The 27,755-nt window shown below is 53.9% G+C and overlaps 2 protein-coding genes across 2 annotated transcripts; one reads left to right on the top strand and one right to left on the bottom strand.

The window, feature by feature from the left end:
* Positions 1–8,452, bottom strand: PHF24 (PHD finger protein 24). The gene is made up of 8 exons (XM_048931965.1): positions 8,088–8,452; positions 3,370–3,742; positions 2,413–2,598; positions 2,157–2,235; positions 1,745–1,947; positions 1,452–1,618; positions 1,211–1,312; positions 1–1,099 (listed from the first exon to the last, which is right to left on the bottom strand). The coding sequence occupies exons 2-8, from the start codon at positions 3,736–3,738 to the stop codon at positions 1,003–1,005; spliced, it is 1,203 nt and encodes a 400-aa protein (XP_048787922.1). The 5' UTR covers positions 3,739–3,742; positions 8,088–8,452; the 3' UTR covers positions 1–1,002.
* LOC125687011 (uncharacterized) lies at positions 5,489–27,613 on the top strand. Its single transcript, XM_048931724.1, has 8 exons — positions 5,489–5,492; positions 6,399–6,611; positions 23,405–23,468; positions 23,652–23,713; positions 23,793–23,900; positions 24,085–25,577; positions 25,761–27,253; positions 27,437–27,613. Exons 1-6 carry the CDS (start codon positions 5,489–5,491, stop codon positions 25,320–25,322), a joined length of 1,689 nt encoding a protein of 562 aa, XP_048787681.1. The 3' UTR covers positions 25,323–25,577; positions 25,761–27,253; positions 27,437–27,613.
* The last annotated feature ends 142 nt before the right edge of the window (positions 27,614–27,755 follow it).

Raw genomic sequence — 27,755 nt, 5'->3', positions numbered from 1 at the left:
TTGGTTGGACACAGCTGTTTAATGGATACTTCCCAGTACAGAGCGGAGGCTGCAACACCTTATATCCCCAGCTGCCTGCTCGCTCCAGTCATGTTCCAGCCAGCCAATGCCCCACCTCAGACCCAGCACCTGAAATGTTGCACTGGCACATCTCCCGGCCTCACGTATGGCCTGAATCTCTGTGATTGTCTCACAGCTTGTAAAGGAGGGAGTTTCTGAAGGGGAAAGGGAATGCCTAAAGGGAGTAGGGAGGCCCTAAAGGGGTAAGCAGTGCCCTGATTTGGGGAGGGGGAGCCAAGCGGGATGGTGCCTCCATTGCCCAGGCTGAGGAGGTGTTGATGAGGCCTCGCCAGGTGGGAGCAACCAGACCTCAACCCCAGAGTGCATGCGGCAAGGTCTGCAAAGGACCCTGGGTCGAGCCTGCCCTACTGCCCTGTAGCCTGCTGCCTCACCCCCACCCTGTGAGGCCTTATCTTGGGGGCAGGAGGAAGGACCCTGGAGGACCTTTCCTATTCTCTAGCCACAGTTCTGGGCTGTGGGAGGCTGCCAGCCTGCACTGCTGCCCTGAGGGGGACCCAGGGATGTCAGCGCTGCGGGGTGGGGACAGCCTTGCTGCAGTGGAGCCTTCCTCTGCCCCACGGCCTCCAGGGCCTCGCCACTGCAGGGCCTCCAGCACCAGGGGCGTTCTCCCCTGCATCCAAGGCAGCACCTGCTCTGGTTATCGCAACCCGGCACAGCCCACACCTCGGGCGTCACCCAGCAAATCCAGCACGGAGGCAAGGGGAAAGGGGGAGCAGCTGCTTTCCCACCTGCCAATCAGCTGCTGGCTCCCCACTGGCAGAGGGTGGGGAGCTGCGTGGGATTGGCAGGTGGGATGAAAGGGGCGGTACTTCCCTCAGCCAATGGCATGCGGGGCCGGTCGCCGTGGCAACGGGGCTCCCCTGCAGGGCGACAGGGAAGGCCTCGGCAACCAAGATGGCGCCGGGGCAGGCAGGCCAGGAGCTAGGCCGGCGGCTGCAGGTGGATGGCGGCACTGTTGGGACGGGCTGCCAGGATGTAGACGACATTCTCCCGCAGGAATCTGGGCCAGTCGATGGACCTGTGGGGCAGGTGGTGTCACCTCACAGCCCCCTGGGGGACAGCTTCAGAGAGACCTCCCCAGTGCTCGCCCTTCAAGATGGCATAGCCACCACTCCAGGGCGGCCCTCACCTGGCCTCCTCCTGCTCCGACTCCAGCAGTGTCTTCTCCCGGCTCTTGCCGCTGCCGCTGCTGGCCGGGCTGCTCTCTGACATGGGTCCAACATGGCTGATGCTGCGGGGTGACAGAGCACCGTTCAGCCCTGCCACAGGCAATGGCAGGCAGGGAAGGGTTTGCAGCATGAGGGAAGGGCTGCAGCCATGGAGGAGGAAAGGAGAGGCCTCCTCAGTCTGTGCCGGGGTCCCCTCCATACCTGACGCTGCAGGATGGTGTCTCCTTCTGGTGCTTGCGGAACCAGGCGTGCTGGGCCTTATGGCACTCGCCCTCCCCGATGAAGCCACTGCCATCCTGGTCCAGGGCCAGGAAAGCAGCACGTGCCCGCTCCCGCTCCTTGACTGTCAGCAGCCGCAGCAGGGAGTTCTGGAGACAGAGAGGTTTGGGGAACATCCAGGTTTGGGGATCCCCCACTACTGGCTGTGGAGGATCTGGGCAAAACCCCAGGGTCACAAGCAAGCTGTGATGGACATCCCAACCCTGTGACCATACCGGCGGCCGGAGTTTCTGCAGCAGCTGGATGGACTCATGGGAGAGGAAATCTGGCCACTCAATGTGTCCCTTCTTGTCGGGGTCCAGGGCAGAGAACTGCAGTGTGGCCCGCTCCTCCTGTGCCTCCTCCATAGGCCGCTCAAACTGCTGCTTGTGCACCAGGTGCTTGTAGTGCAGGAAGTCGTCCATTGTCAGGGAGGTTTCTGTGGGAGCACATTCAGAGCAGCCCTTCCACCAGCCTTCCCCCAGGCGCATCCCCCCCATTTCCCCTGCTTCCTTGCTATGGGATATGCACAGCTGCCATCTTTTGCACAGCTTATACCTTCTGCCTGACAGGGTGACACCCCAACCTGGGAGCCATGTGCAGGGTGAGCAAGGGCTCAGCCCATTCCATCACAGGAGGGATACACACCTGGGATGATCTTGCACTGCCGCAAGGTCTCCATCAAGCTGTACATCTCTTCCTCTGTCAGCAGGAGGTTGAGGTTGTCCTAGAGAGAAAGGCAGGGAAAGTGTTAGCATCCAATAGTGGCGGGGGATATAGAGAGGGGGCAGTGTCCCCAGCCCCATGGTTGCTCCCCGTTAGTGTTGGTGATGGGAGCTGAGGAACTGTAGAAGCCCCATCGCCCTGGGGCAGGTCACAACATTGGAGCCTGGTGGGCACTCACGCAGTAGTAGCAGCTCCAGCCTGTCTCAGTATGTGCAGTCTCCGTCACCTCCACAGCGCTGTCGTTCTGCAGGTAGCCCATGCGGCGCAGGCAGCCATCGTGGTACACCCGACTGCAGACACGACAGGGGAAGAGGCTCTCGGCTGTCCACACTTCACAGATCTCACACATCTCATCATTGAGGACCTGTGGAGCAATGGTGCAGCTAAGCACCTTGGGGTGCTCAGCATGGCTCCCTGGCTTGGGGGCCCTGCATCACTGGTATGTGTAGGAGTGCAAAGGGAACAGGAGAGTAAATTCTTGGGATAGTAGAAGGAATGTCTGGCTTTGTGGCCAGGGGACCTTATGGAAGGGTGCATGGGTTCACAGGAGTGAATGAAAGGTCGAAGGGTATGGCCGTAGGGTTGGTGGGGTTGTAGCTTCTCTGGAGTCCAGTTCTGCAGGTATGGATGAGCAGGCTCTTAGGCTGTAGGTTGGCTGAACTACAGACTTATGGGTGTGGATAGATGGAAGTTTTGACTTGGGAGTTTGCTGACTGTGTGTGAAAGGACAAGCTGTAAAGTCGTTGGTTGGCTGTGTTGCCAGCTTGTGGTTGTGGGTGGATGGTTGTGTAGGGTTGCAGATATGGGTTGGTGGCTATAGGATTGCAGGCATGCGTGAATAAACCGTGGGGCTGTAGATTCACTGGGCTGTGAAAGTTGTAGGTGTGGATGGTTGGGTTGGTCTGTAAGGTTGTGTGAACAAACACACAGAGTGGATCACCCCAGAGCTGGAAAGATTCTGCTCCCAGATTCTGCCCTATTGAGCTGCATGTGTGCCGTGGCCAAGCCTGTTGAGCCACCTATCTCAGGGGAGTCTGTCACCACCCTGCAGGCATTAGAGGTGCTTGCACATCCCCTGTGCATCTCCAACTCTGGCCTCATCCCTACCTCCCTGTCCCCATGCCCGGCTGCTTGCCTGCTCCCGCTGCTCCAGGCTGATGTCCAGTGGCTCATCATCGTGCAGCTCTCGCTGGGGCCGAATGAAGGCGGGTGGTGTGAACCTGTTGGCTCGATCAAATTCCTCTGGCTCCACACCTCGGCCATCCCGCAGCCGCTCCCAGGCAGCCTTGCTGGCGCTGACCTCTTCTGGCTGTGAGGGCCCTGCAGATGCCTCCTCCTCTGCCTCTTGCACTGTCTGCTCCAGTGTCCCCTGGCGCGTGCCCCCAGCCTCTGCCCGCCTCCGTGCTACTGGCTGCTCCCGCAGCCCATCTTTGAAAGCTGACACAGCCAAGCTGACCTTCTGCACCTTCTCCACCGTCTGCCGTCTTGACATCAGCACCCCCATGGCTCTGCAAGGGGGGAAAGGTGCTCAGCACTAAGCTCTTGTGGTGCAATGCTGTGCCGTGCTGCTGTACCACTGAGATAAATCCCTGGTCCCCAAAATATGTACCCATGGTAGCATGCTTGGATGGTGACCATGGTGGCTGTGGGGAGAAGGACCCAAACCCCTGCAGAGTTCTGAGCAAGGGAAGTCTGAGTGTTGGGGCACCTTTCCTCACCCATCCTTGAACTGCAGCTTCAGCTTAACAAGGATTGCTTGCAGGCCTTTTACACAGCAGACCAGTGGATCCCAGAGGGCCAAGATCACTTGTGACCCTGCTCTTTGCTTGCAGCCCAGAAAAAAAAAGTGTTTTTAGCCAGCTGAAGGTGCAATGTATCCCCCCAGCGTCTCACTGAAGCAGAGCTCATGCTGGTTCTCTTACCTTTCCTAAATTTATTTTCACCCTCAAGTCTCTTCATCTCTCAACCTCAATAGTATGTATGTGTGCATCGCGTCCGTGAGTGCTGAGCACCCTGCAGCACCCTGCAGTCTTCCTCAAAATGTGGCCTGGGGCTGGCTCCTCCCAGGGGAGGCTGGGTCATGGAAGAGCTCTGAGGTGCAGGAGGGGTAATGGAGCAGCTCAAAGGCTTGGGGCATTTGGACTCCGAGAAGGGACTTTGGTGCAGAATTGAGGGAAGAGCAGCTTGGGGCAAAAGGGGGAGGGCAGCAGTGGCAGGAAACAGGTTGGGCTCTCTATCAGTGCAGGTGGACATGAACCCAGGCTGCACAAGTGCAACAATGGAGTGAGCTGGAGGTGGAGAGAAGGAAAATTTCTTCTCCAGCGATGTGGGGCACTGCATCACCCCAAAGGGGTCCCAGCACTACGTTGTGCCTGGCTGGAGTGGAACTGGGGAAGATGTGGCAGACAATAGGAGCTTCCAGCCCTGTAGCCTCCCTGTCCTTGCTGGAGCTGCACGACTGGTGGCACTCAGTACCTATGTAAGGGAGGATCATTAGCACAGCCATCTCCCAGCCCCTCTGGCCTGCGCGGCACACCGGGAGGCAGGGATGTTCCTGGGGAACAAGATAATTAGCAGCAACAATATGACTGGGATTTCACAGTGGCAGGATGACCCAGCTCTGCAGGCACTGCTGCAGCAGGGAGCCTCAGCACCGTAATTACAGCTGCCCCACATCTGAGCTGAGCATGCAGGCAGGCAGCAGACTGCGCCTGCACCAAAGCTGCCATGCAGCGGATGTGTGGCCCTGCACTCCCACTCCTGCCTGGCCAGCTCCTGCTGCACCAGCCCTGTTCACGTGTGTGAATGCACACACACATGCATAGGCATGCAAAAACAAATACTGCTGTACGCACATATGCATGTTGCTTTCTGGCCCCTCCAATTCTAAGACCATCTGTGCGCACATTCTCACATGCAGTGCTGTGTGTGCACACATTGTACCTCATCTCCTGTGCAGGGGGACACGTGTGTCCCCAGGAGCCACTCTGCAGGTTTGGCACATGTCTTGGGAGCGTGCACATTTGGGCTGGGTTATTCACACTCATCAGCTCCCACATCCAGTTTGTGGCTGGCACCCAGCACAGCTGCCTGGGCTTTGGAAAGGTGGGAGCGGAGGAGAGCTGGAGGCACGTGTTCAAGCCACAGCAGCAGCATCGCTGCGGCTGTGCTGGTGGGAAGGAAGATACCTGGATGTCTCTGCCTCCATGCAGCATGGCCACCCCCTGCCCAGGTGGCTCAGAAGCCCATCGGCCATGGGTAGGGTCAACTCTCCTGCTAGGCAGCATTGCAACTCTGCCTGCAACCCACTGAGCTGGGGGTACAGCAACCTCTTGAGCTGCCTCTGCAGGTCCTGTGTCCCTGAGCTCTCCTTGGCCTGTTGCTGGCCTCATCCTATCCAAGGATGCAAAAGAGGAGAGCACTTGGAACACCAGTCTCCCCGGTAGCTGATGTTCCCCAGGCTGGGGAAGCATGGGCTTGTGACATGCCCCATGCCATTGCCAAAGTGTTCCAGTGTACCTTCCTGCCTCCAGTCCCTGGTGATCATCCTATTCCAGTGCCAGCCTGTGTCCCCTGCCACCAGCTGCTGCACGCCTGGCATTGAGCCCAGAGGCCATCACACTTCTGTCATGGCTTGTGTCTGTTCTCAGCCCTGCTGGTCTCCATGTCTCTGCTAGAACTACCTGGCTGGATTGCTTCCAACCCAATTTTACTCCTCTCTGGGTGTCTCTGTAACAGGATGTCTGTACATTTAGAGGCAGAATGGCTTCACCCTCATCACCTAGCCAGACCCAGGCCCAAAGCTTCCTAGAAACCCCAGTGTTGCATTGCTTTCTCTAGGTTCCTGCTCTCCTGGTGTCCCCTGGATGTAAAGGCAACCAAAGGCGTCCTTCCCCATAGCAGCCCAGCTTCCCGCCTCTCGCATCCTGACCACTGCATCCTGCATCCCCATGTCTCCCTGAGGAAAATTGGCTCTGTTGCTGTTTGTGGCTGCCATTGGAGATGCCCAGCAGTTCAAGATCTGGTGCTGTCACCCTGCTTACCTTGGCCTGAAGCACTGGGGCCTTGACCTTGCTGCTGGGCACCGACACAAGGGCTATTTTTAGGTTGTGGCCATCAAAGAGCTAAATCTGAACTGGTTTTGGCTGCAAACACCCAGCTCAGCTGAGTCCTGCCAGGGGCAATCGCAGCGGTTGTGGGCATCTTCCCTCCTTTCCTTTGTTTCGATCATCTACATCCTATCCTGCCTTATCCCCCAGGCTGCACTGCTTCCCTGTGTTCTTCTGGTGGCAAATGCTCTTTGCTGCTTCATCTCTGGAGTGAACCACAGCGAGGAAGCACTTCATCATCCATGCGCTGTTGGATCATTCTTCCCAGGTAATCAGGGCACTCTGCACGGGGAAACTGAGGCATGGTTGAGGTGAGGCTGGTGTCCAGCATGGAGGCAGCCTGGGAGGAGGTTAGCTGGGCTGGCCTCGGCACCAAAGCCTTGTGCTGGGTGCTGGTGTACTGACTTTGGCTGTGCACAGAGGGGGGGTAATGGTGCGGGTGGATGTGTTGGGTGGATGTGTCACGGGTGGGTGCGGAGCAACACAGTGCAGCGTGGGCGCAGTGGCGGCTGCAAGCACAGGATGGATGTGTCAGGAACCAGCTGTGGGTGGATGTGTTACGGAACAGCTGGGAGCACAAGGTCGCTGTTACAGCCCGGTGGGGTCCTGAGGGGGCTGCTGCAAGGGTTTTGGGCATGGCGTAGGGGCTGGCTTTGGGTGGGCAGCAGCTCAGTGAGCAAAATGAGGTCTTAGTGTGAGCAAAACGAGGTCTTAGTGTGATGCAGCCACGAGCAGGGGCAATGGTATCCCTTGCACCAATCCTGAAAAGATGTAGCAGGGGTCTGTGAGGAGCAGGACCCCTTTGGGGAAGGATGTACATGTCCCCTTCCCCCCCCCACCCAACCCTGGCTCCCGTGGACCAGGTCAGCTCCTTGCCCTTACAAGTCTAATACTGATTTTTGTCCCCAGTGCTGTGCTTGGGCTACTCCCAGGGCTGCAGCGCTGTGGGGAGAACCATTAGGAATGCAGTGCAGATATGGGTGACAACCCAGAGATCCCAGGACCCAGCTTGGTCTGAAGGGCAATGAGCAGTGCTGGGAGGAGCTGATGCAGCTCTTGCACAACCCTCCCTGCTGCTGCCTGCCCAGGGCACCCCACATTCCATCCCCTGAGCTGACCTGTGCAGCCAGAGATCCCCAGAGGGGTCTGGCAGCAGCCCCTCATCCTCTCTCCCTGGCAGATGATGTGCATTGGGGCCAGGAAACTGTCAGGGTTGCTGCAGGGAAGTGACCTGGTTGCAGTGTAGCAGAAGGGTTGGTGGCATCCGATGCTGGTAGCAACCTCATCACCCTCTGCAGGGGCAAGGAATGTCTGGGGGGGTGGGCAGAACCCCAGCTGTGCAGTGTCTCTCTCCCGGGGACACCCGGCTGTTGGCTGCTGTCCCTGCAGGATCAGGCTGCCCATCCTGCCGCACCATGGCTGATGTTATAGGTGTGTCGCACGTTTACATCTCCCAGAGGGGGATGAAAATGCCATGACAGCTGAGTCCCTTTCTCTGCAGCAGGCACAGCTCCCACCCAGCTCCCCACTTTTCATCTTCATCCCCAGCACCCACATTGGAATCCCACCACCTGCACAAGACCCTTCTGCACCATCCACACCCCCTCTCCCAGGTTCCCCATCCCAGGCACCCCCTCCCTGGCACCAGGACCCCAGGATGACCCACCCACGGGTGTTGCGATGCACAACCAGCCCACGCCACTCGCTGAGCAAAGCTCCAGCAGCAGCAAAAAAAGCCACTTACCAGGGTCCTGTTGAGAGCACAAGCCCTAGAGTGCTGCCCATACGATGCCCATCGCAGCCGTTCCCGGCCACCACCTCCTCTCCCCGCGGGTGCTCAGCGCATCCCGCGCTCTGCACGCAAATCCCTGCCGGGGAAAGGAGCGGCGAGGCTGGTACCCGGAGAGCCAGAGCCGTGTGCTGAGCGCCGAAGGATGCAGGAGACAGCGAGATGCTGAGAGCGGATGCCGGTGTCTAGCGCGCACACACACACACACACACACACACGGAGGAAGCAGGGAGCTTGTGACTGGGGCTGAGCAGATGCAGCCTGGTTTGCTGTCCCTGTACCAATTGCTGCTTGAGCTGTGTTAAACAGCTCTCCAAGAGATGGAGCATTTTCTTTTTTTTTTTTTAAACTGGGCTGGCATTGGCTGAGAGATACCAATAAAAGCTTTCCCTGCACATCTTCTGGCCCCCAGGCTGAGCTGCTTTTCTTAGAGACAACCTCAAGGACTTCAGAGCTGGGGCTGCTGCTCTGGTGAAAGAGCAGAGGGCTCTGCTTCCACCCCGGGATCTTCCCCATTGAGCTCCAGACACAAACTGCTGCCACTTTAAACCATAAACAGCATCCTGTGGGGCAGGGACACAATGGTTTCTGTTCTCCCAGCACAATACAGCACAAAGGGGTTTCAGATCTCCTGTTGCCGAGGGCTGGAGGGGGGCTGGGGGCATGCAGGAGTGGTGTGGTAGAAGGGTGGGTGCTGGGCTGATGGGGAGGGGACAGCCCCCAAGCACTGCTGCTGAAGGTGGGATACCCTCTCCATCCCCTTCACCAGCATGGTAAGAGCAGTCACTCATCCTCTGACATGCTTCTGCTATGGGTGTCACTGGCTGAATGCTCTGCTTCACTATTTCGAGGTGCCCACTGTACCTGGACATGATTTAGGGTGCTCAGATCTCTCCTAGAAGCAGCTCTTAGCAGTGCTCTGGGTAGCTCTGCTTGAGCAGGGCATTGGACCTGCAGAGGTCCCTGACCATTGTCTGGACTGGGTGACAGCCCTGGAGCTGGTGGTCCTGCAGTTCCTCATCATGTACCAGCCCTGTGTGAGCTGACACTGGCACCACTGCTGCTGAACCAGCTGCAGTTATCCACCATACCTCCGTAAAATTCTATCATCTCATCCCCTCGATGTCCAGTCAGGAGTGAGGTGAGACCATCTGCAGCTCTTGTCACCCATATCTCCTTCCCCAGAGGCTGCTTATGAGCAAAACTGGGCTGCAGGCAGGATTCATCTGTTTGCTGCCTGTGCTGTCAGCTCCTGTTGTGCCTTGCTCCATCACCTGCAGAGCCTCATCACTCTGCCCAGATCTGGGGAGCCACACTGCACTGAATCCCTTCTGAGGATGCTTCCCTTTTGGATTTTGCATTATTTTGGTCAGGCATTGGCACAGGCTCCTCAGGGAGGTGGTGGAGTCACCATCCCTGAAGGTGTCCAAGAAATGTGGAGATGTGGCACTGAAGGGCATGCTTAGTGGGCTTGGAGGGAGGGGTTGGTGGGAGGACTAGATAGATGATCTTCATGGTCTTTTCCAACCTCAGTAATTCTATCATCATTTGCTGAATGCAGTGGAAAGGTGCTGAGGTGCATGCGGTGTGGAGGGGGATGGAGAATGTGGAAGCGAATCATAAATAGGGCCAGAGGAAAACATCTCTGCAGCTGAGTGCTGGCCCCAGAGGACTGGGGAAGGAGGAGGTAGTGGAGGATTGTGCCGAGAGGCTGAGTGAGCATTAAGTGGTTCTGCTGGGGAAGCCCTGCCCTAGCAGAGCCATGTATGAGAGCAGTGATTCCTGAATAAGCAAGGTGAGGAGGAGCTCATTCCCTGCTCAAGTTGTGGGAGGATCTGGGGGTCTTGCTGCACACTGTCTGGGTACCAGTACTGCCTGGCAGGCACCTGGCAATCCCCATGGTAGATTTTGTCCCTTCTATAGCATGAGCAGGTGCCCCTTCTGCAGAAAGGATCAGAGCCTGCACAGAGCATCCGGCAGCCTCTCACTTGTGCAAGATGCAGAATGTGGAATGTGGGATGCAGAATGGAAGATGTGGGATGCAGGATGTGGGATGTAGGATGCAAGATGCAGTATGTGGGCTTTGGGATGTGGGATGCAGGATGCAGGAAGCAAGATGTGGCATGTAGAATGCAGGGTGCTGCAGGATGTGAGATGCAGGATGAACAATGTGGGATGCAGTATGTGGGATCAGAGATGCAGGATGTAGGATTGTGGATGCAGGATGTGGAATTTGTGATGTGGGATGTGGAATTTGGAATGCAGCATGTGGGATTAAAGATGCAAGATGTGGGATGCAGAATGCTGGAAGCAAGACATGGAATACAGGATGCAGGATGCTGCAGGATGCTACAGGATGTGGAATGCAGGATTATTAAGGATGCAGGATGTAGGACTGTGGGACCTGAGGTGTAGAATATAGCATGCAGGATGTGGGATGCAGGATTATGAAGGATTATGCAGGATGCTGCAGGATGCAAGATGTGGGATGCAGGACACAGGATGCAGGATAATGCAGGATGTGGGATGTGGGATGCTCTTGCACCCCCAGCACCCTCTGCCCCAACACCCCTCTCCAAAAACCAGCATATCAGAGCAGGCGTGACGGCAACAGGCTGGGAGAGCACTAGCGTTGGAGACAGCTGCTGGGGGAGGGCTGCAGGGGTGGAGGTGAGAGCTGAACTGCCGCGGGAATGTGCTTTTTCGTCAGCTCCCTTCCTCCCTCCCCAAATCTCGCATGACGCCCGCGTGTAGGTCACTGTCTCCTGCAGCGACGCGGCGTGTGGGCTCACCATCTGTGGCTGTTCTGGAGCCCACAGCCCAAGAACAACGCTCTGTGCAGACACCTCTGCTGCCGGCACCCAGTCCTGCAGCCAGCAGCACCCATGAGGACACAGGTAGAAGAGGGGGAGATAAGGTTTGGGGGATGAGCTCTCTGTGAAGCAGGAGGCTGTGAGAGCTGGCGTTGCTGCCAGTCGACAGGAGGTGGTGGGAAAGAGAACTTGTCAAAATAGCGAGGGATCTTTTTTCAGGAGATTGCAAGTTTGGCTGATAGAGATAATAGTGTTGAGGCGCTGTGCAGAGAGTTCGCATCCGTGCTGGTGCGGGAGGCGAGGCTGATGCCAAAATCAGCATGAAATGGGATAAAAACCATCTGCCTATTGGGCTGCTGTGTGAGGCTGCAGCAGGGAAGGGCAATGCGTTGCCCATCACTGCATGCAGGAACAGGACTGAGCTGCGGAGGGAGGCAGAGCACCCGTGAGCAGAACCTGAATGAGTTTGAGAAGCCGTGGGTGGTGGCTACATGCCTCACAGATCCGGCTCGCTATTTGTTCGCTCTCAGACACCTTTTCTGTCATGATAAGGGGCAAAGCCAGTGGCATTCAGTGCCAGGACCTGGGGAGGGAGTGCAAAGAAAAGACGTCATCTGATGATGTGGATGGATGTTGAAATGGCCCACGAGGAAGCTGAGGGAAGGCACTGGGGTGTGAGAGAAATGGAGTGCTGTGACAGTGGGAGAAGGAAGCCCAGAGAGTATCCTGTGATGGGCAGGGGCTCCTGGCTGCAGGAAAGTGTTCCCCGTGTCTAAGCGTGGAGCCCTGGGTCTCTCCTGACCTGCTGCAGCTGTGGCTTGCCAAGCCTGGCACTGATTAGATGACAGTGCTCCCTCTGGACAGATAACTGCCGAGCACTTTAGAGCTTTCTCCTCGAGGAGCACTCTGGCAGGCATTAGCTAAATTACCTTCTCTGTAGGGCCACTCCAGCTGGCTCCCTGTAAGCATCCTGCTCTCTGGCCTGCCCTTTCCCCAATGCCTGCAAGACCTAGAACAGAGTCAGGGCCAGACCTTGTGCCCATGGCTCTCTGGGATTGGTGCCCAAAGTGGGGACATGAGGGCAACCAAACAGTGGTACCCTTGCAGGGGTAGCACTGATCCTCATTGGGATGCTGTCCCTGCAGCATCACCCATCCCTGTGCCCACCAACTCAGCCGCAGGGCATTCAAGCATCCTCACAGAGGAGCTTTTCAAGTGGAACGGAAATGCCTAATGAAGGCCGACTTCATTAAACAAAGCTGTCACAGGGATGATTGCTGCCTTCCTGAGCTGCTTTATTAACAATCCAGATGTGCAAGCGGCGAGGAGTGAAGTGAGGCAGCTGGGGAGGGAGCAGCTTTCCATGTCTCTGCCTTGCTACTGAGGGCACTGCTGGGCACATTCTGGGGGACAGATGCAAGCAGGCAGCCCTTGTAGTGGGGAGCAGTCGCAGAGCCCAGCTGGTTCCATTGCAGTGTGCCCCAGCGGAGCTGAGAGCTAGCAGTGCTGGATCCAGCCATCGCATCTCACTGAGGTATGGATGGGTTAAATGGTGCAGTCAGGATTTGGCACAGCTTGTGCCCAAGCTAGGAGCTGCAGAACACTCTTGGGTGCTTTGATTTAGTCACATCCACAATGCCTGCAAATCAGAACAGCACCTTTTGTGTTCCCACTGCACCCCAAGAAGGCAGAACCATTCCCATCACCCCCACTCCCACACAACATCCTTCAAGGAAGTCTTGTCCAAAGGCTTCTCCTCTCCTGGAAGCGTGGAAACCCCATTCCTTTCCCTGTCTGAGGGTCTGCATGCATCTTGCAAGAAGTGGATAGGGAGGGGTGGGTAAGGCCACTGGGAAAGCCCCGCAGAGCAGCTGCCCTCACATCAGTCCTGCACTTGCCTCTTAATAAGCTAATAGTATGTTTGGGGTTTCAGGCGAGGGCCCCAGCCTGGTGTAGCCATAACAACCGCATTAGCATCACTTTCAAACATTTACCAGGAGAATGAAAATGCAGAGGGGAAGATGAAACAACAAAAAAAAGACCCATGGAGCTGAGGCCAAACGGGGCTGATGGGAGAGCAGAGTAAAAGGGCTTTCTGCGCCTCTTTCATTACACCGCGAGGAGTCCTGCAGGGCAGAAAGTGCTGATTAAATAAAACAGCTCTTGCTGGGCTGAAGAGGCTTTTTTAGGGAAAAAGAAAATGTCCCTGCCTGCTGGAGTCTGTCTGAGGCACTGCTGGCGGTGACTTCGTCTGGGTTTTCTTCAGCACAGGCTGGTGCTGACTGTGAGATGAGGACTCTGAGTGGGGGGTGGGAGTTGGCCCAGGGACCTGCTGTGAGCTGGACCCATCTGGAACCTCCTGCCCATCCTTCCTTCCCAGTACTGGTGTGGCACGAGCTCTTTCTCATCCCCTGGCCAGCTGCATCCCAGCACCCAGTGCAAGTGATGGAACAGCCTCAGTAAAGGGGGATGTAGAGAAGTGAGGGCATTCCTGCCCCCAGCTTCTCCTGCAAGCCCATTAAAGTAATAAAAATTTCATATTCAGAGCTGTGCTGATGCCCAGAACACAAAAAGGTTTCACAGGCTTTAGTCATAAGCAAGTTGTGTCATAAGCAGGCGGCATCAGCTGCTACAAGGACATACCGGGAGAGGAATAGACAGGTCAGAGGAGGGATGACATAAAAAGAAACCCAATTTCTGAGGGTGACATGTGGCTTTTTTGACATTCTGCTTTCTGTGTGTCCACAAATTCCTGCACTTGCATCCCTTGGCTGGGCTCTGACCCCCATCTGAGCCACATGTGAGCCTGGCGGCATCAGGACACAGTCCTTTCTGTCCCCCCACCATTTCTGCAGTGAACGTGGTGCCAGGCCCTGACTTACCAGCCTTGCTGAGTGTCTCAGAGTGGGCCAGATGGCTTTGTGTTGGCAGCTTGTGTCTACTGCAGGCGGCATGCAGGCAGACCACTGCCATATGCAGATTGGGGCTTCAGCAGGGCAGGAAGGCAAATTCTCACCTCCCATGCCATGCACTGCTGTGAGCAGTCCTCCATTATGTCTTTCCACACCTGTCCTTCCCGGAGCCAGTTGGATGCTGATGACAAAAGTCATAAGCATCCGTGGCCCCTCTGTTTCCTTGATGTGCTCTCAGGGAAGGAGGTGGCATGGGGCCGGGGCTCTCCACTCACGCTGCTGTATCTGGCTGTGGGTCACACCTTGCCATGCAGACTGTGCTGCTTGCACAGCATCTCCGTGGAGGCTGGTGGGGAGGATACATGCTGCTGGGATGTTGTGGATGGAAGCTATGCACTTTACTGAAGCAGCAGTGTATTTTTAAATACAACATAGCAATTTAACAAAGCTTAACTGTAAATAAATAAGTGGCAATATTTGAGATAGCAGACACACGTGGTTATTCACTGCATAGAGGAGAGGGTAAAACACAGTCATCCAAGAGACCGCCCTGTTGAGTTACAAGGTTCAGAGCAGACCCCTTTGCTTTCAGCTCTCCTCAGACCAAGAGGTGAGGAGTTCAGGTGCAGCTGGATCCACTGCTCGTCCCACACTCGGTCAGCGGTTTATGGCTAAGGGATTATATGCGGACAGCCAATTGGAGAGACAACCTTAGCAAAGCTCACGGAGCTTACCAAACCATTAGTCACCCACTGAGGATGTGCATGACAAGGTGCCTCTTGACGTCAGGGATCTCTGTGCAGGCGTAACCTCAAGAGGTGTCCCTGCTCGAGGGGAGATGCTGCCGTGTGGGAGAGCTCAAGGGGCTCTTGAGCCGCTCTGCTTATGGGTTGCTGTGATTGACTCACAGGCATTTTTTGGCACGTGCTCAATTCAGCTGTTAACCAGGTTTCTGCCACTCATTCTTTCAGCCCCCATTTTTAGCTAGTACTGTGGTCGCTATCTGTCTTAGAGAAGCCTTGAGTGTCATTAGTACTTTGCTCATTGCATGAGCAAGGCTTTGGGTGTGACAGCCAGGCCAAAGGAGGCACTATTGAGGGGAAGCAAACCAACGCTCTCTACCCCAGGACTGTAGTCAGTTTACTGTTCCTTTCACAAAGCAGTGGTATGGTCACCTCTTGCCTCTGCGTCCCAAAGGGTATGTTGACGATTCAAGTGCTTACAGATCCATGGCAAGTGAGATCCACAGCACGCAAACAATTTTAGCATGAAGCATTTCTATAAATTGTATCCTACATTTTCAGTTTTGAGTGGGTGGAGTTGGACTATTTGGTTTAGCTTTTGCCAAGCTTTCATATACGATATATTTACATACAATAGACACATTAATCTCATAGTAGAATCAGGACTGGGCATGGCATGGAATTAAAAGTTCCCTTTGCTGCCAGTGACCATCCTAGAAGAGTTTCCCACCAGTGTTCTCCATCCTTCACTCTTTCCAGTACCTGGTGTATCTTGTCTATATCACAATGAACAGTGACTACAGTTACATGCCCACTGTTTCAGATGCATTCTAGCAGTTGGCACAGGTCATCCAATAATAGTTTCTTCACTAACGTAAGACTCGTTCTGATTGGGGTGGGCAGTAAATATCGACTCTGTGTAATTGGATCATAACAACTGATATGATGTAACTGGCTCTGAATAATTAAAGTCATAGCCTGTAATCTTATTAAAGTTAAAAAAATGTGATGGTTTATATCTACAGAAATGTTGCCTATGAATATGAAATCAAAGGGCTCTGATACAAACACACCCCTAACCAATATGTACACGTAGAATCCCAGGGTTCTTGTTGAGACGTGTTTCAGAATGACATGCTCATTGTAGTGACATATGTCTTGGACTCTGATGGTATTTATGTCACAATTAAACTCTTGTCATTTTCCATTTCATTGGGCCCACACTCTGTTCCAAAGTTTGGTCCCATTGTGATTTAATCCTCGAGCAGTTATTGGGTGTATCTTACACCAAATCATAGTGTGTTTGTTAAGGCAAAAGCTGTGGAGGTACTGTTGATGGGGTTGTAAGTAGAAGTGACTAAATAGCACCAGGATTGGCAATCCCAAATAGGTTGTGTTTGGTTGGTACTATTCCAGGAGCACTGATTTATACTTATGGACTTAAGAATGCTTTCCTGTGTACGACCATGGTTGAGGAGCTTAAATTTTTCTTGTAAGTATTTATTCTCATACTCCCTATACACTGAACACAGGCACGAGTCCATGCCAGTTCTAAGGTTTCCTGACCACGAGTTAAAGGTAATATCATTGCCACAGACAGGATAGTAGCATGAACACAGCATTCTGTTTGCCATCCCGTGGAGGTGCTGTAAAAGAAAGCAGAGAATCAATTTGGCAGGGAGTTCCAAACAGGTTGTCTGTTAAAAAGAAAGGTTAATTCATTATGTGTAAATTTTTTATGCTTTGCACCACCACAACTATTCAGATAGATGAGCTACAAAGTTTAGTTAAAATCATAAGCAGGGCATCAGTGGACGGTAATTTGACCAATAACAGTCTGGCTTGACTTTAATATTGTCAGATATTCTCTTTATTCCTTATTCTCTCCATTTACCCCTTTGGATAACATCAGTAGGTAGATTTGGGAATGAAAGCAACAGCCCTCACACAGTATTCTGCCCTTCTTCTTTCTGACACTGAGTCACCTTAAGCAAGCCAATGACTTCCACTGCAGGGGGTTTAAATAGTCTGATATAACCAATCTGCCATGCAGACATTCTCTTCATTCATAAGTAGAGGTGAGGCTGGCTTCAGCAGGATGGTCTGCTTCTAGCTTCAGTCTTCACTGAGGTTGCTGGTGTACCCTCAGTAAGGGGCAGTGCATTCAGAATTACTGTATATATGGGCACCTGCAACTTGCAAACCTTGGAGTGTCCTTAAGTTAACTGTGATTTCTGTCTCTCCTGTTAGGTGGGCACAGCAGTGTATTTTTCTGCAACTCCTTCTGTGAATCTCATTTGGGATTGTTTCTAGCAAATCAATGATCCTTTGGTGTGCACTGGTGGTCCCTCACGTATTTTCTCAACTTGCTTGACTGATTGGACTAAAGATTCAAGTCCCTTTTCCCATTCAGATACCATCGTTCTGTTCCTATAAATGTGGTTGACATGCGACCCAAAGGACTTGGTGCTAAAGTCATCTGCTTAATACTTCAAACCTGAAACATTTTTCACAACAATTTATAACTGTAAAACAAGTGGTTGGCATACTTTTCTTTCTCTTGACCAGGAGTCAGGAATTGGCTTTTGCATTTTGACGCACTTGCTTTTACTTCAGGCCGTGCAATTTTTCCCCTAGGGCAGGTGAGGAGTCCAGGTGCAGCTGGATCCATCCTAGTCCAACACTCAGCGGTTTACGGCCAAGGGATTGTATATACATATATACATATGTATATATAGGATTATATGTGGACAGCCAATTGGAGAGACAACCTTAGCAAAGCTCACGGAGCTTACCAAACCGTTAGTCACCCACTGAGGATGTGCATGACAAGGTGCCTCTTGACGTCAGGGATCTCTGTGCAGGCGTAACCTCAAGAGGTGTCCCTGCTCGAGGGGAGATGCTGCCGTGTGGGAGAGCTCAAGGGGCTCCTGAGCCGCTCTGCTTATGGGTTGCTGTGATTGACTCACAGGCATTTTTTGGCACGTGCTCAATTCAGCTGTTAACCAGGTTTCTGCCACTCGTTCTTTCAGCCCCCAGGTTGGGGTGGGAGGAAGAAACACGCTGTCACACTCCATTCCATGGGTACACAAATGTGGCACAGTGACCTTCTGGGGAGAGATCTGGGGGGACAGTCCTCACTCTGTCAGCTCTGATTCCCACAGCCCCACGTCACCTGTATCTTCAAACTGCTCTATCTAGGTGCTAGATCCCAGCTCCAGAATCAGGGGTCCATAGGGAAGGAAAAAAGGTAATAGAGACAAGAAGAAAGCTGCCATCAAATATTGCTCAGAGCCAGTCATGACTGCACTAGGAGAGACAGCCCTAGGACAGAGAGAGGATGGGGTGTCCTGCACCTAAGCATCTCTTGCAGCATTTCTTGGCCATTGTTGGTTGGGCATGAGGCTCCTTTCCGGGCAGCTCTGGCTGTGAGTTTTATGGCTGCCTGGAACATCTCCAAAGGATTGATTTACTGTAACTCCTCTGGAAAGCAACTTCTGTGATTGCTTGCCTGGAGATCTCAAGCTGGACTTAAACAACAGGATCCTAAAGAGGCCATGAATAATTGAGCCTAATAAATATTAATAACTCGCCCGCATGGTGGCAGGGCATGTAATTGCAAGGAGCGTTCTGGAAGCACAGCTCCGCAGGCAAATGTGCACTCACAGTAGGAGAGGGGCAGAGCCCCATTAACACTGATGCTGCGAGGCTGTACTTAGCCATCTATGGCTGACAGCCCTGCAGCCCCCTCTTGTGTTAGTGGTCAAGCGTACAGGATAGTGCCATTGGGTGTCTTTTTGGGTGTCTTTGGCCGATTTCTCTTCCTAGGATTTGTCTTCTGCTGAGCCTGAGTACAGCTGCAACAAGCACAGTCTATTTTGATAAGGATGTTCGTGGTTCAGAAAGCAAAGTGATAACAAGGAGGCACACTCTGACCTTGGGTGGCTCAGTAAGTCCTTCTCCAAAAAAGTAGTGAGGCACTGGAATAGGATGCTCAGGGAGGTGGTCCCAGGTCACTGTCCTTGCGATGTTCAAGAAGGATGGAGATGTGGAGGGACATAGTTGAGAGGGCAACACTGCTGGTAGGTGGATGGTTAGCCAGGAGGATCATAGAGGACCTTTCCAGTTATTCTGTGATCCTATGAAATTTGGGTGTAGTTAACTTCTCTATCTGTAGGTGCTAGATCCCAGCTCCAGAATCAGGGGTCCATAGGGAGGGAAAAAATGTAATAGAGACAAGGAGAAACTGCCATCAAATATTGCTGAGAGCCAGTCACGACTGCACTAGGAGAGGCAGCCCCAGTACAGAGAGAGGATGGGTGAGTCAAGATGTGAATGAGGGATGAATGAATTTCTTGGTACGAAAAGATGATGGGGAGTTGTTACAATCAGAAAGATCAATGCACAGAAGGGCAATAAAGAAATGTCACAACAAAGGGACCAGCACAGATAGGATGGTATTTCACAGGAAAAATAAAAGTGCTCACCCATCTCCAGGGATCCAGACTCACAAAAAGGGCTACACAAGGGAGGGATCTCCAAGCAAAGATCCTTTTCCAGTGGTAGTCAGCCTTTAAATGGGATCTAAGAGAGGTGCAGCCAGACTCCACCACTTTTGGTCACACAGCTGAATTGCCTTGACCTGTGCTCTCAGAGCTGGTCCAGTCCTTTCCCCAGGTGATCAATCAGTGGTTCAGACCATGACTCAACAGTCCCCATACAGGAGACAGTTCCCAGGAGTGCACGTGGACACCTCTCTAGGTTGACTGATGTTCTTGCAGGAAAAAATGCTGATCAGTCAGTACTTCACTGAGCAGCACCAAGCCATTGATCAGGCCTTGTGCAGTTACAGGTATATGTGAAGTATCCTCATGTGCAGTATATCACTAGCTATACTGTTTGAAATCTAATTACAAAGTTCAAGACAAAATCCTGCCATTATCTTACTGCGGGTGATCCATGTCCTCAATGGATTGCCTGCCTGGAATAATGCTCTGCCTGCAGCTTTGCCAATGCTTGAGCACACCCAGCATTTCCCTGGTCTCTGCTTTTCCAGGCAAATGAGGAAGAGAAGTCTGGAAGAGATCACAAGCTCTTGCATAGGGAGGTGCAGCACACTGCAAAGTCTCGTCAGTGCTGTGAGCAGTGTAGAGACAGCTACATGCAGGCTTTGCCACAGCATTCTGAATGTTACTGCTCGTGGTGGGGAGCTCAGAGAACTGCCCCTTCACAAGCCAGCACTGTTGCCTGATGCTTTTGTGCGAAGAAGGAGCTTTCATGGCTATACAGAGAAATGGGACACAGAAACCTGTATTTGGGTGTTGGATTTTGCCCAGAGCCTTTCCAGAGCTTTCCACTTGAAATTTGTTGTGCACGGGCAGCTGAGAAGACCAGTGAAAGCTTGGCAAGGTTATTGTGAAGCTCCTTGCAGGAGCCTCCCCCACACTGAGCAAGTGTTTCAAATTTTCCCCAAACTGCTCGGCTGTTGAGATCGCATCTTGCAAATGCAGTTTCAGACAACAGCTTGCAATTATGCAGTGCTTTCAAAACCAAGACATCCTGAATTTTGTTAATGTCTTTGTATAAATCTAGCTGAGGCTGCTGCAAATCTCCAGCCTTCCCAAAAGCTCACAGCTGGGATCATCCACAGCTCCCCTCTATGCCCTGCTGGAGGCAGTTCATCTCGGGTGAAGGAGGTACAGAATATGTGGAGCCATGGGCAATCTCACATGCTCTCAAACCTAGGTGGTAGTGAGGATTATCCATTCAACAGCCAAAGGACGCCCCAGGAAATGAAGGCTCCGTGCTCTGAGATGGATGGAGCACTGACCCCATGAAATCCAGTTGTGGGGGAATGCGAAGCATGGCACCAGGATGCAATACTCCCCAGTGAGGGACTGAGGAGCTGCGCTGTTGGGAAGGCGTTATCACGGTCACCAAGAGGAACATGAGCCAAGGGAGCACTCTTCTAAGAGTGCAAACCACATCCACATCAGGCTACAGTAGGAGGATTGTGGCAAGCAGATCATGGGAAGACATTATCCCCTCTCTTCGGCGCCGGTGAGGATGCTCACAGATCATGGGAGGGTTTCTCAAATAGCTCCTAACAGCAGCACTTGCACAGCTTCCTCTGTTCTTAAGGAGATGTGAAAATACAGACAATGATATAGAGACTGCTGCAGGAGCAATGAAAGGGAATTGTAGCATCGTGCCAAGGCACTTGTAGCACTTGTTTGGGAGATAGGTATATGGTCTTGAGAGTACCATACGGTTCCAATGAGACATCTGGGGAGGCAAGGAGCTTTACACTTAGATATCAGTTTCTCTTTTGGATGAATAATTAATGAAAGTCTGGGCTGAAAAGAGCTTGCTTTCCTCTGTGGTCACAGATACACCAAAATATAAGAATATCAAAATGCTTCCAGTTGCTCTTTGCTGCTGCGCAGCTGCTTCTTAGATGAAAGGGTCCTTTTTTGCTTCCCAGCTATGGATGATTCAGGGTTTCAGATCAGACCTTTGCTGGGTGTGGGGAGTTTGATAAAATAATTAAAATGTAGTGAGAAAGATTACAGCTGATAAATATAAATAATAATATGAGGTTTATCATTACTGAATTGCTTGCTGGGCAGTGTGAAAATGTACAGTAAACAGAGCAATATTTCTGTAAGATGTCACTTGAAGAGCTAGCCCTTATTTTTAATGAGAAGACTTCAATTTTCATGCATTTTTCAGGGCAGGAAGCCCCAAGAAAGTCACATAGTGAGGCTGATGATCCCTAAACCTGCAATTTATGTGACTGTTGTAATCTCCTCACAACCGTAACTGATGAATATGCATCATATCATTTCTACGCATGGCAGAAAGTAATCTACTTCTAGCCCCAGGCAGGCTCCATAGGTCTGTCTGCTTCTTCTTGCGTATCTGTACCAGTGGGGGTGCTGTGGGATTTGGAGCAATCTGGGGACCTGCAGAAAAGACCTATACCCAGCCTTGGTCTGTAGTTAAAGACCACCCCCATCCATAAATCCCAGTGCTGCCAGTAGCACTGCTCCATTCCTGCCTCCCCTTAAGACACATCTAATGAGCAGTTTGGGGACAGTTGGATGGGTGCAGGAAGGCTTACAGCCATCCCAGAGGCAGCCCTGAATTAACACGGTGAAGCACTACTGGCAGAGACGTGATAGAAGCAGATGAATGGCCAAGTCACAATCTACTGAGTGTTAATGGGAGTTGGGAATTAAATCCTGCTGGCTCATTAGCATGGGAAGAGGTGCCATCTGCCATGGCTGGCAAGTTCCCTGTGGCTGTTTAGGTGAGGACTGGTCTGTGAGAATGTGGGAAGACAAGATGGATACCCAGGAGAGTCAGTGCTTCACTTGCAACAGCTGTAGACAAAGTCCCTGCCTGACCAGATGCTGGAATCAGCTTTCTTGGACAGCATACCCCAGGGCTCAGCAGACCAGCACCTTGAGAACAATGACAGCAAGTCTGGTTAATGTTGTTTAGCCATACACAGAACGTGTTTCATGGGCAATGGGCTGTGATCCAGCCCATGGTGGAGAGCCCAGGGGAAGCCACCGTGGTACCTTGCTTTCTCTGTTGGAAGCACCAAAGAAAACAGCTGGGAAAAACTGGCAGCCTCAGGCAGTGACCCAGGTCCCCAGCAAGTAGCAGCAGGATGTCCAAAGTCCCTGAGGATGCTTGGCCTTCTGCATCAAGCCTAGACAAAGCTGGCCCCTGTCTTTGTCCCTGGACTCATGCAGACTGGCACAGCCCACACAAATTGCAAAATCCAGCCCCACTGGAGGCAGTCCTTTCTTTTGCGTGGTCTGGGCCCTCTTTGCAGGAAAAAGAGGATATCAATATAGCCAACGTGTGGGCGAAGCAAGCTTGAAACCAAACTCTGAGCAAATTATTCATTACTTTTGTAAGAAGGACAGCGGCATCCTGGACTGTCAGGAATAGTGTTGCCAGCAGGAGTAGGGAAGTGATAGCTTGGAAGGATAGTTTGAAAGACAGTGTTTTGGGTGGTGGCATGGAGAAGGGATATGTTTCCAGGCATCCAGAGGATGCTTCGGTCCTTGGTTTGGGATAGTGTGATATAAGCAACCTGCGAGGAGACAGAGATGGCTCACCTGTTACAGTCCTAGGCAAAGCAGTTTAGGCCTGGGGAAGATTCATTTACTTGATTGCCCGCTAATAACGCACTAGGATAGTGAGAAGAAAAGCAGACTAAAAGCAGCTTCCCCCTTGACTCTGTGTCTAACTCAGGTACCTGAAGGGAAGACGGCAGCAGCACACCACAACGATGGTGCTGGTTCCCAGGCTGGTGCACACTTTCACCTGATGTGTGAGCTGCAATTTTTTGGAAGCATTTTCTCGTTATCCTCAGGTTTACTTGCAGCTTCTCCCACCAGCATGCTGAGGGCAAGCACTGGCTGGCTTCCGTGCAGGCTGTGGGGCTGTGACCTCACAGAGGCGTCCCCACCCAAAGCATTATGACATCACGGCCAAGTCTACATGAGCTAGTGACCAGCACCCTGCCTCTCCCAGTGCGGTCGTGACCGGCTTTGAGCGATGGTTAACGACAGCGTTCTCCTTGTCCCTATCACCCTTTTCTTCCTGTATGGCTGCCTGCTCTTGGTGGCAGAGATCTTCCTGCTCACCATCATCCGGAACCTAAAGGTAAGGAAGTTTGAGGATGGGGTGATATGGGGCTGTGGGACTTGGGACCGGGGGATCTGGCACCCACTGTGTGGGTTGCATCCGAGGAGCCTCACTGTGCCATGTTCCTGTACCCGCAGGCTGGCAGACGGCGCTTGAGACTGAGGAGATGGTGGCAGCGAGGAGCACCAGCACCAGAGATTGGTGAGTCTCCTGTGGGTCAGAGCCAAGCCCACGCTTGCCCTGATGCATGCCAGGCAGTGCTGGGCCCATTAGAGGAGACCAGCCCTGGACTGGGAACTGGCACGCTTCAGGTCGGCCAGATGGGCCAAGGGCGTCCCTGGTGCTCCGTCCTGCTGTGGCTCAGGCCCCCTCCCTGTTTTGCAGGTGCTGGCAGACAGACGGGTCGGTCATCGTGCTGCTGCTCCTTCTGCAGCCGCTGCAGCAAAGCTGATGAGAAGCTGAAGTGGCTGGTGCTGTCGGCACTGCCTGATGACGTGCCTACTCCGCGCCCTGGCTTCTGGGAAGTGGCATGGAGGGACCTGGAGGAGCTGGTGGAGCAGGGCAGCCTGTCCTGCTGCAGCTCCCCCAGTGCCCCGAGTGTGGAGCGGCAAGGAGCTGAGGCACCTCAGTCAGGTGAGTCTTCTGCGGGTCACCCCCAAAACCCAGGCTTGCCCTGGTGCGTGCCAGGCAGGGACGGGCCCATTGGAGGAGCCCAACCCTGGATCAGGACCTGGCATGCTGGAGGTTGGCCAGATGGGCCAAGGGTACCCCGGGTGCTCCGTCCTGCTGTGGCTCAGGCCCCCTCCCTGTTTTGCAGGTGCCGACAGACAGCTGGGTCGGCCATCGTGCTGCTGCTCCTTCTGCAGCCGCTGCAGAAAAGCTGATGAGAAGCTGAAGTGGCTGGTGCTGTCGGCGCTGCCCGATGACGTGCCTACTCCGCGCCCTGACTTCTGGGAGGCGGCTTGGAGGGACCTGGAGGACCTGGTGGAGCGGGGCAGCCTGTCCTGCTGCAGCTCCCACCGTCCCTGGAGCTCTACCAAAGTAAACAAGGACTCCCTTAATGTACACCAAGGAGCCTCGGCAGAGCACGTCCCCGTTAGTGCCCCTGGACACGTGCAGACTGGCGCAGCCCACACAGATTCCAGAACACAGCCCAGCTGTTTGCGCTCTTTTGTGCTGCGTGTTCTGGGCTTCTCCAGGCAGGTAACAAAACCTGCCCAGACAAAGAATCAAGGTGGCAAGGCAGCCAGCAGAGCAGTAGGAGATGCCTCTGAGGACAGCTTTTCCAGCTGGCCGCCATCAGCAGAGGACTGCATTTTACGCGAGAACATCCTTCTGCCAGACGGACGGCTGCCTCAGAGACCGGATAATCTGGTGCCCATCCCAGAGTGGGCAGTGAATCCACCAGCAGAGCGTAGCAGCTACACAGAGGCTGCGGGAGTGGCAACAAGAAGACCAGCTCCAACCCGCAGAGATGTCCGGACTTCTGACAGAGAAGAGAACTGCAAGTGTTTCTGTGGTGCACAGAACAGACCTGAGATGGGCAGTGGCAAGGAAAGGAGAAGAGCTGATGAGCTGCATGCTGGGACCTGCTCCTACACAGTGCGATCGAAGCTAGGGACAGTCACACGTGAGTGCATCATGCAAACAACTGCGGCTATACATTGGTGGGAGCAGAAGGAACAGCAGCCTGTTGGATTGTCCACGTGTCCACCAGAAGTTCCCCAAGAGCACAGGACAGTGAGACCAGCAGCAGCAGCCCCTTCACACCTGGCTACGCGAGGTGACCACAGAAGTGCAACCCGCCTGCGTGTGAGCTCTGCCCTCACGGGCAAGAGAAGCACAGAGCAGCCCCTATGCACCTGCATGCGGCCACCTGCGGAAGAGGAACTTCATGGAGCAGTCAAGGGGCAAGTCAAAAACAATGCCCAGAAGCCTTCTGCATTTTTTTCTGCCCTAAAGTATTGGGGGGGTTCTATAACTGTGGAATCAAAAACAAATGTGGGGAAGACAGTCCAGTACAACACGAGAAAGCTGTACTGGCATGTGCACTAGCCCCCCAGACATGCTGGGAAAGAGACATGGGGCTCCAAAGCAGACAGAGGTGCCAAAAAGGAGCCTCATAGCATCTGCTTTGGCTTGCTGCCACCAGTGACCATGACAATAGTACGTGGCATTCGCTATGGTGCCCTTGAGTGGCTGGCTGGTAGGAAGTGGCTCAGCTGGTTCCCGCATGGCTCTTGGCCACTGGCAGACGGCGCTTGCGACTGAGGAGATGGTGGCAGCGAGAAGCAGCAGCACCAGAGACAGGTGAGTCTCCTGTGGGTCAGAGCCAAGCCCACGCTTGCCCTGATGCATGCCAGGCAGTGCTGGGCCCATTAGAGGAGCCCAGCCCTGGACTGGGAACTGGCACGCTTCAGGTGAGCCAGATGGGCCAAGGGCGTCCCTGGTGCCCCATGTGGCTGCGGCTCAGGCCCCGTCCCTGTTTTGCAGGTGCCGACAGACAGCTGGGTCGGCCATCGTGCTGCTGCTCCTTCTGCAGCCGCTGCAGAAAAGCTGATGAGAAGCTGAAGTGGCTGGTGCTGTCGGCGCTGCCCGATGACGTGCCTACTCCGCGCCCTGACTTCTGGGAGGCGGCTTGGAGGGACCTGGAGGACCTGGTGGAGCGGGGCAGCCTGTCCTGCTGCAGCTCCCACCGTCCCTGGAGCTCTACCAAAGTAAACAAGGACTCCCTTAATGTACACCAAGGAGCCTCGGCAGAGCACGTCCCCGTTAGTGCCCCTGGACACGTGCAGACTGGCGCAGCCCACACAGATTCCAGAACACAGCCCAGCTGTTTGCGCTCTTTTGTGCTGCGTGTTCTGGGCTTCTCCAGGCAGGTAACAAAACCTGCCCAGACAAAGAATCAAGGTGGCAAGGCAGCCAGCAGAGCAGTAGGAGATGCCTCTGAGGACAGCTTTTCCAGCTGGCCGCCATCAGCAGAGGACTGCATTTTACGCGAGAACATCCTTCTGCCAGACGGACGGCTGCCTCAGAGACCGGATAATCTGGTGCCCATCCCAGAGTGGGCAGTGAATCCACCAGCAGAGCGTAGCAGCTACACAGAGGCTGCGGGAGTGGCAACAAGAAGACCAGCTCCAACCTGCAGAGATGTCCGGACTTCTGACAGAGAAGAGAACTGCAAGTGTTTCTGTGGTGCACAGAACAGACCTGAGATGGGCAGTGGCAAGGAAAGGAGAAGAGCTGATGAGCTGCATGCTGGGACCTGCTCCTACACAGTGCGATCGGAGCTAGGGACAGTCACACGTGAGTGCATCATGCAAACAACTGCGGCTATACATTGGTGGGAGCAGAAGGAACAGCAGCCTGTTGGATTGTCCACGTGTCCACCAGAAGTTCCCCAAGAGCACAGGACAGTGAGACCAGCAGCAGCAGCACCTTCACGCCTGGCTACGCGAGGTGACCACAGAAGTGCAACCCGCCTGCGTGTGAGCTCTGCCCTCACGGGCAAGAGAAGCACAGAGCAGCCCCTATGCACCTGCATGCGGCCACCTGCGGAAGAGGAACTTCATGGAGCAGTCAAGGGGCAAGTCAAAAACAATGCCCAGAAGCCTTCTGCATTTTTTTCTGCCCTAAAGTATTGGGGGGGTTCTATAACTGTGGAATCAAAAACAAATGTGGGGAAGACAGTCCAGTACAACACGAGAAAGCTGTACTGGCATGTGCACTAGCCCCCCAGACATGCTGGGAAAGAGACATGGGGCTCCAAAGCAGACAGAGGTGCCAAAAAGGAGCCTCATAGCATCTGCTTTGGCTTGCTGCCACCAGTGACCATGACAATAGTACGTGGCATTCGCTATGGTGCCCTTGAGTGGCTGGCTGGTAGGAAGTGGCTCAGCTGGTTCCCGCATGGCTCTTGGCCACTGGCAGACGGCGCTTGCGACTGAGGAGATGGTGGCAGCGAGAAGCAGCAGCACCAGAGACAGGTGAGTCTCCTGTGGGTCAGAGCCAAGCCCACGCTTGCCCTGATGCATGCCAGGCAGTGCTGGGCCCATTAGAGGAGCCCAGCCCTGGACTGGGAACTGGCACGCTTCAGGTGAGCCAGATGGGCCAAGGGCGTCCCTGGTGCCCCATGTGGCTGCGGCTCAGGCCCCGTCCCTGTTTTGCAGGTGCCGAGAGACAGCTGGGTCGGCCATCGTGCTGCTGCTCCTTCTGCAGCCGCTGCAGCAAAGCTGATGAGAAGCTGCAGCAGCTGGTGCTGTCAGCACTGCCTGAGGATGCAGCAGCTCCGGGCCCTGGATTCTGGAAGGTAGCGTGGAGGGAGCTGGAGGAGCTGGTGGAGCTGGTGGGGCCAGTGCCCAGAGTGCTGCCAGAATTAACGAACTCCATCAATGTGCAGCAAGGCGCCTCAAAGGAGCTGGTCCCTGTCTGTGCGCCCGGACACATGCAGCCTGACACAGCCCACACATGGAAGAATGTAACAGCACC

This window comes from Lagopus muta, chromosome Z (genome assembly GCF_023343835.1).
Source record: "Lagopus muta isolate bLagMut1 chromosome Z, bLagMut1 primary, whole genome shotgun sequence".
Lineage (NCBI taxonomy): Eukaryota > Metazoa > Chordata > Aves > Galliformes > Phasianidae > Lagopus > Lagopus muta.
Note: the sequence above shows the minus strand (reverse complement) of the source record. Positions and strands in the feature narration are given on the sequence as shown.

Coding starts and splice junctions, on each gene's coding strand:
- PHF24 (XM_048931965.1), bottom strand. CDS start 3,738: ATGGGGGTGCTGATGTCAAGACGGCAGACGGTGGAGAAGGTGCAGAAG. Junction 1,948..2,156: donor GCAGTGCAAGATCATCCCAG/GTGTGTATCCCT, acceptor GTGCTCCCACAG/AAACCTCCCTGACAATGGAC. Junction 1,619..1,744: donor TGCAGAAACTCCGGCCGCCG/GTATGGTCACAG, acceptor CTCTGTCTCCAG/AACTCCCTGCTGCGGCTGCT.
- LOC125687011 (XM_048931724.1), top strand. Junction 23,714..23,792: donor TCTGCAGCCGCTGCAGCAAA/GCTGATGAGAAG, acceptor GCTTCTGGGAAG/TGGCATGGAGGGACCTGGAG. Junction 23,901..24,084: donor AGCTGAGGCACCTCAGTCAG/GTGAGTCTTCTG, acceptor CCTGTTTTGCAG/GTGCCGACAGACAGCTGGGT.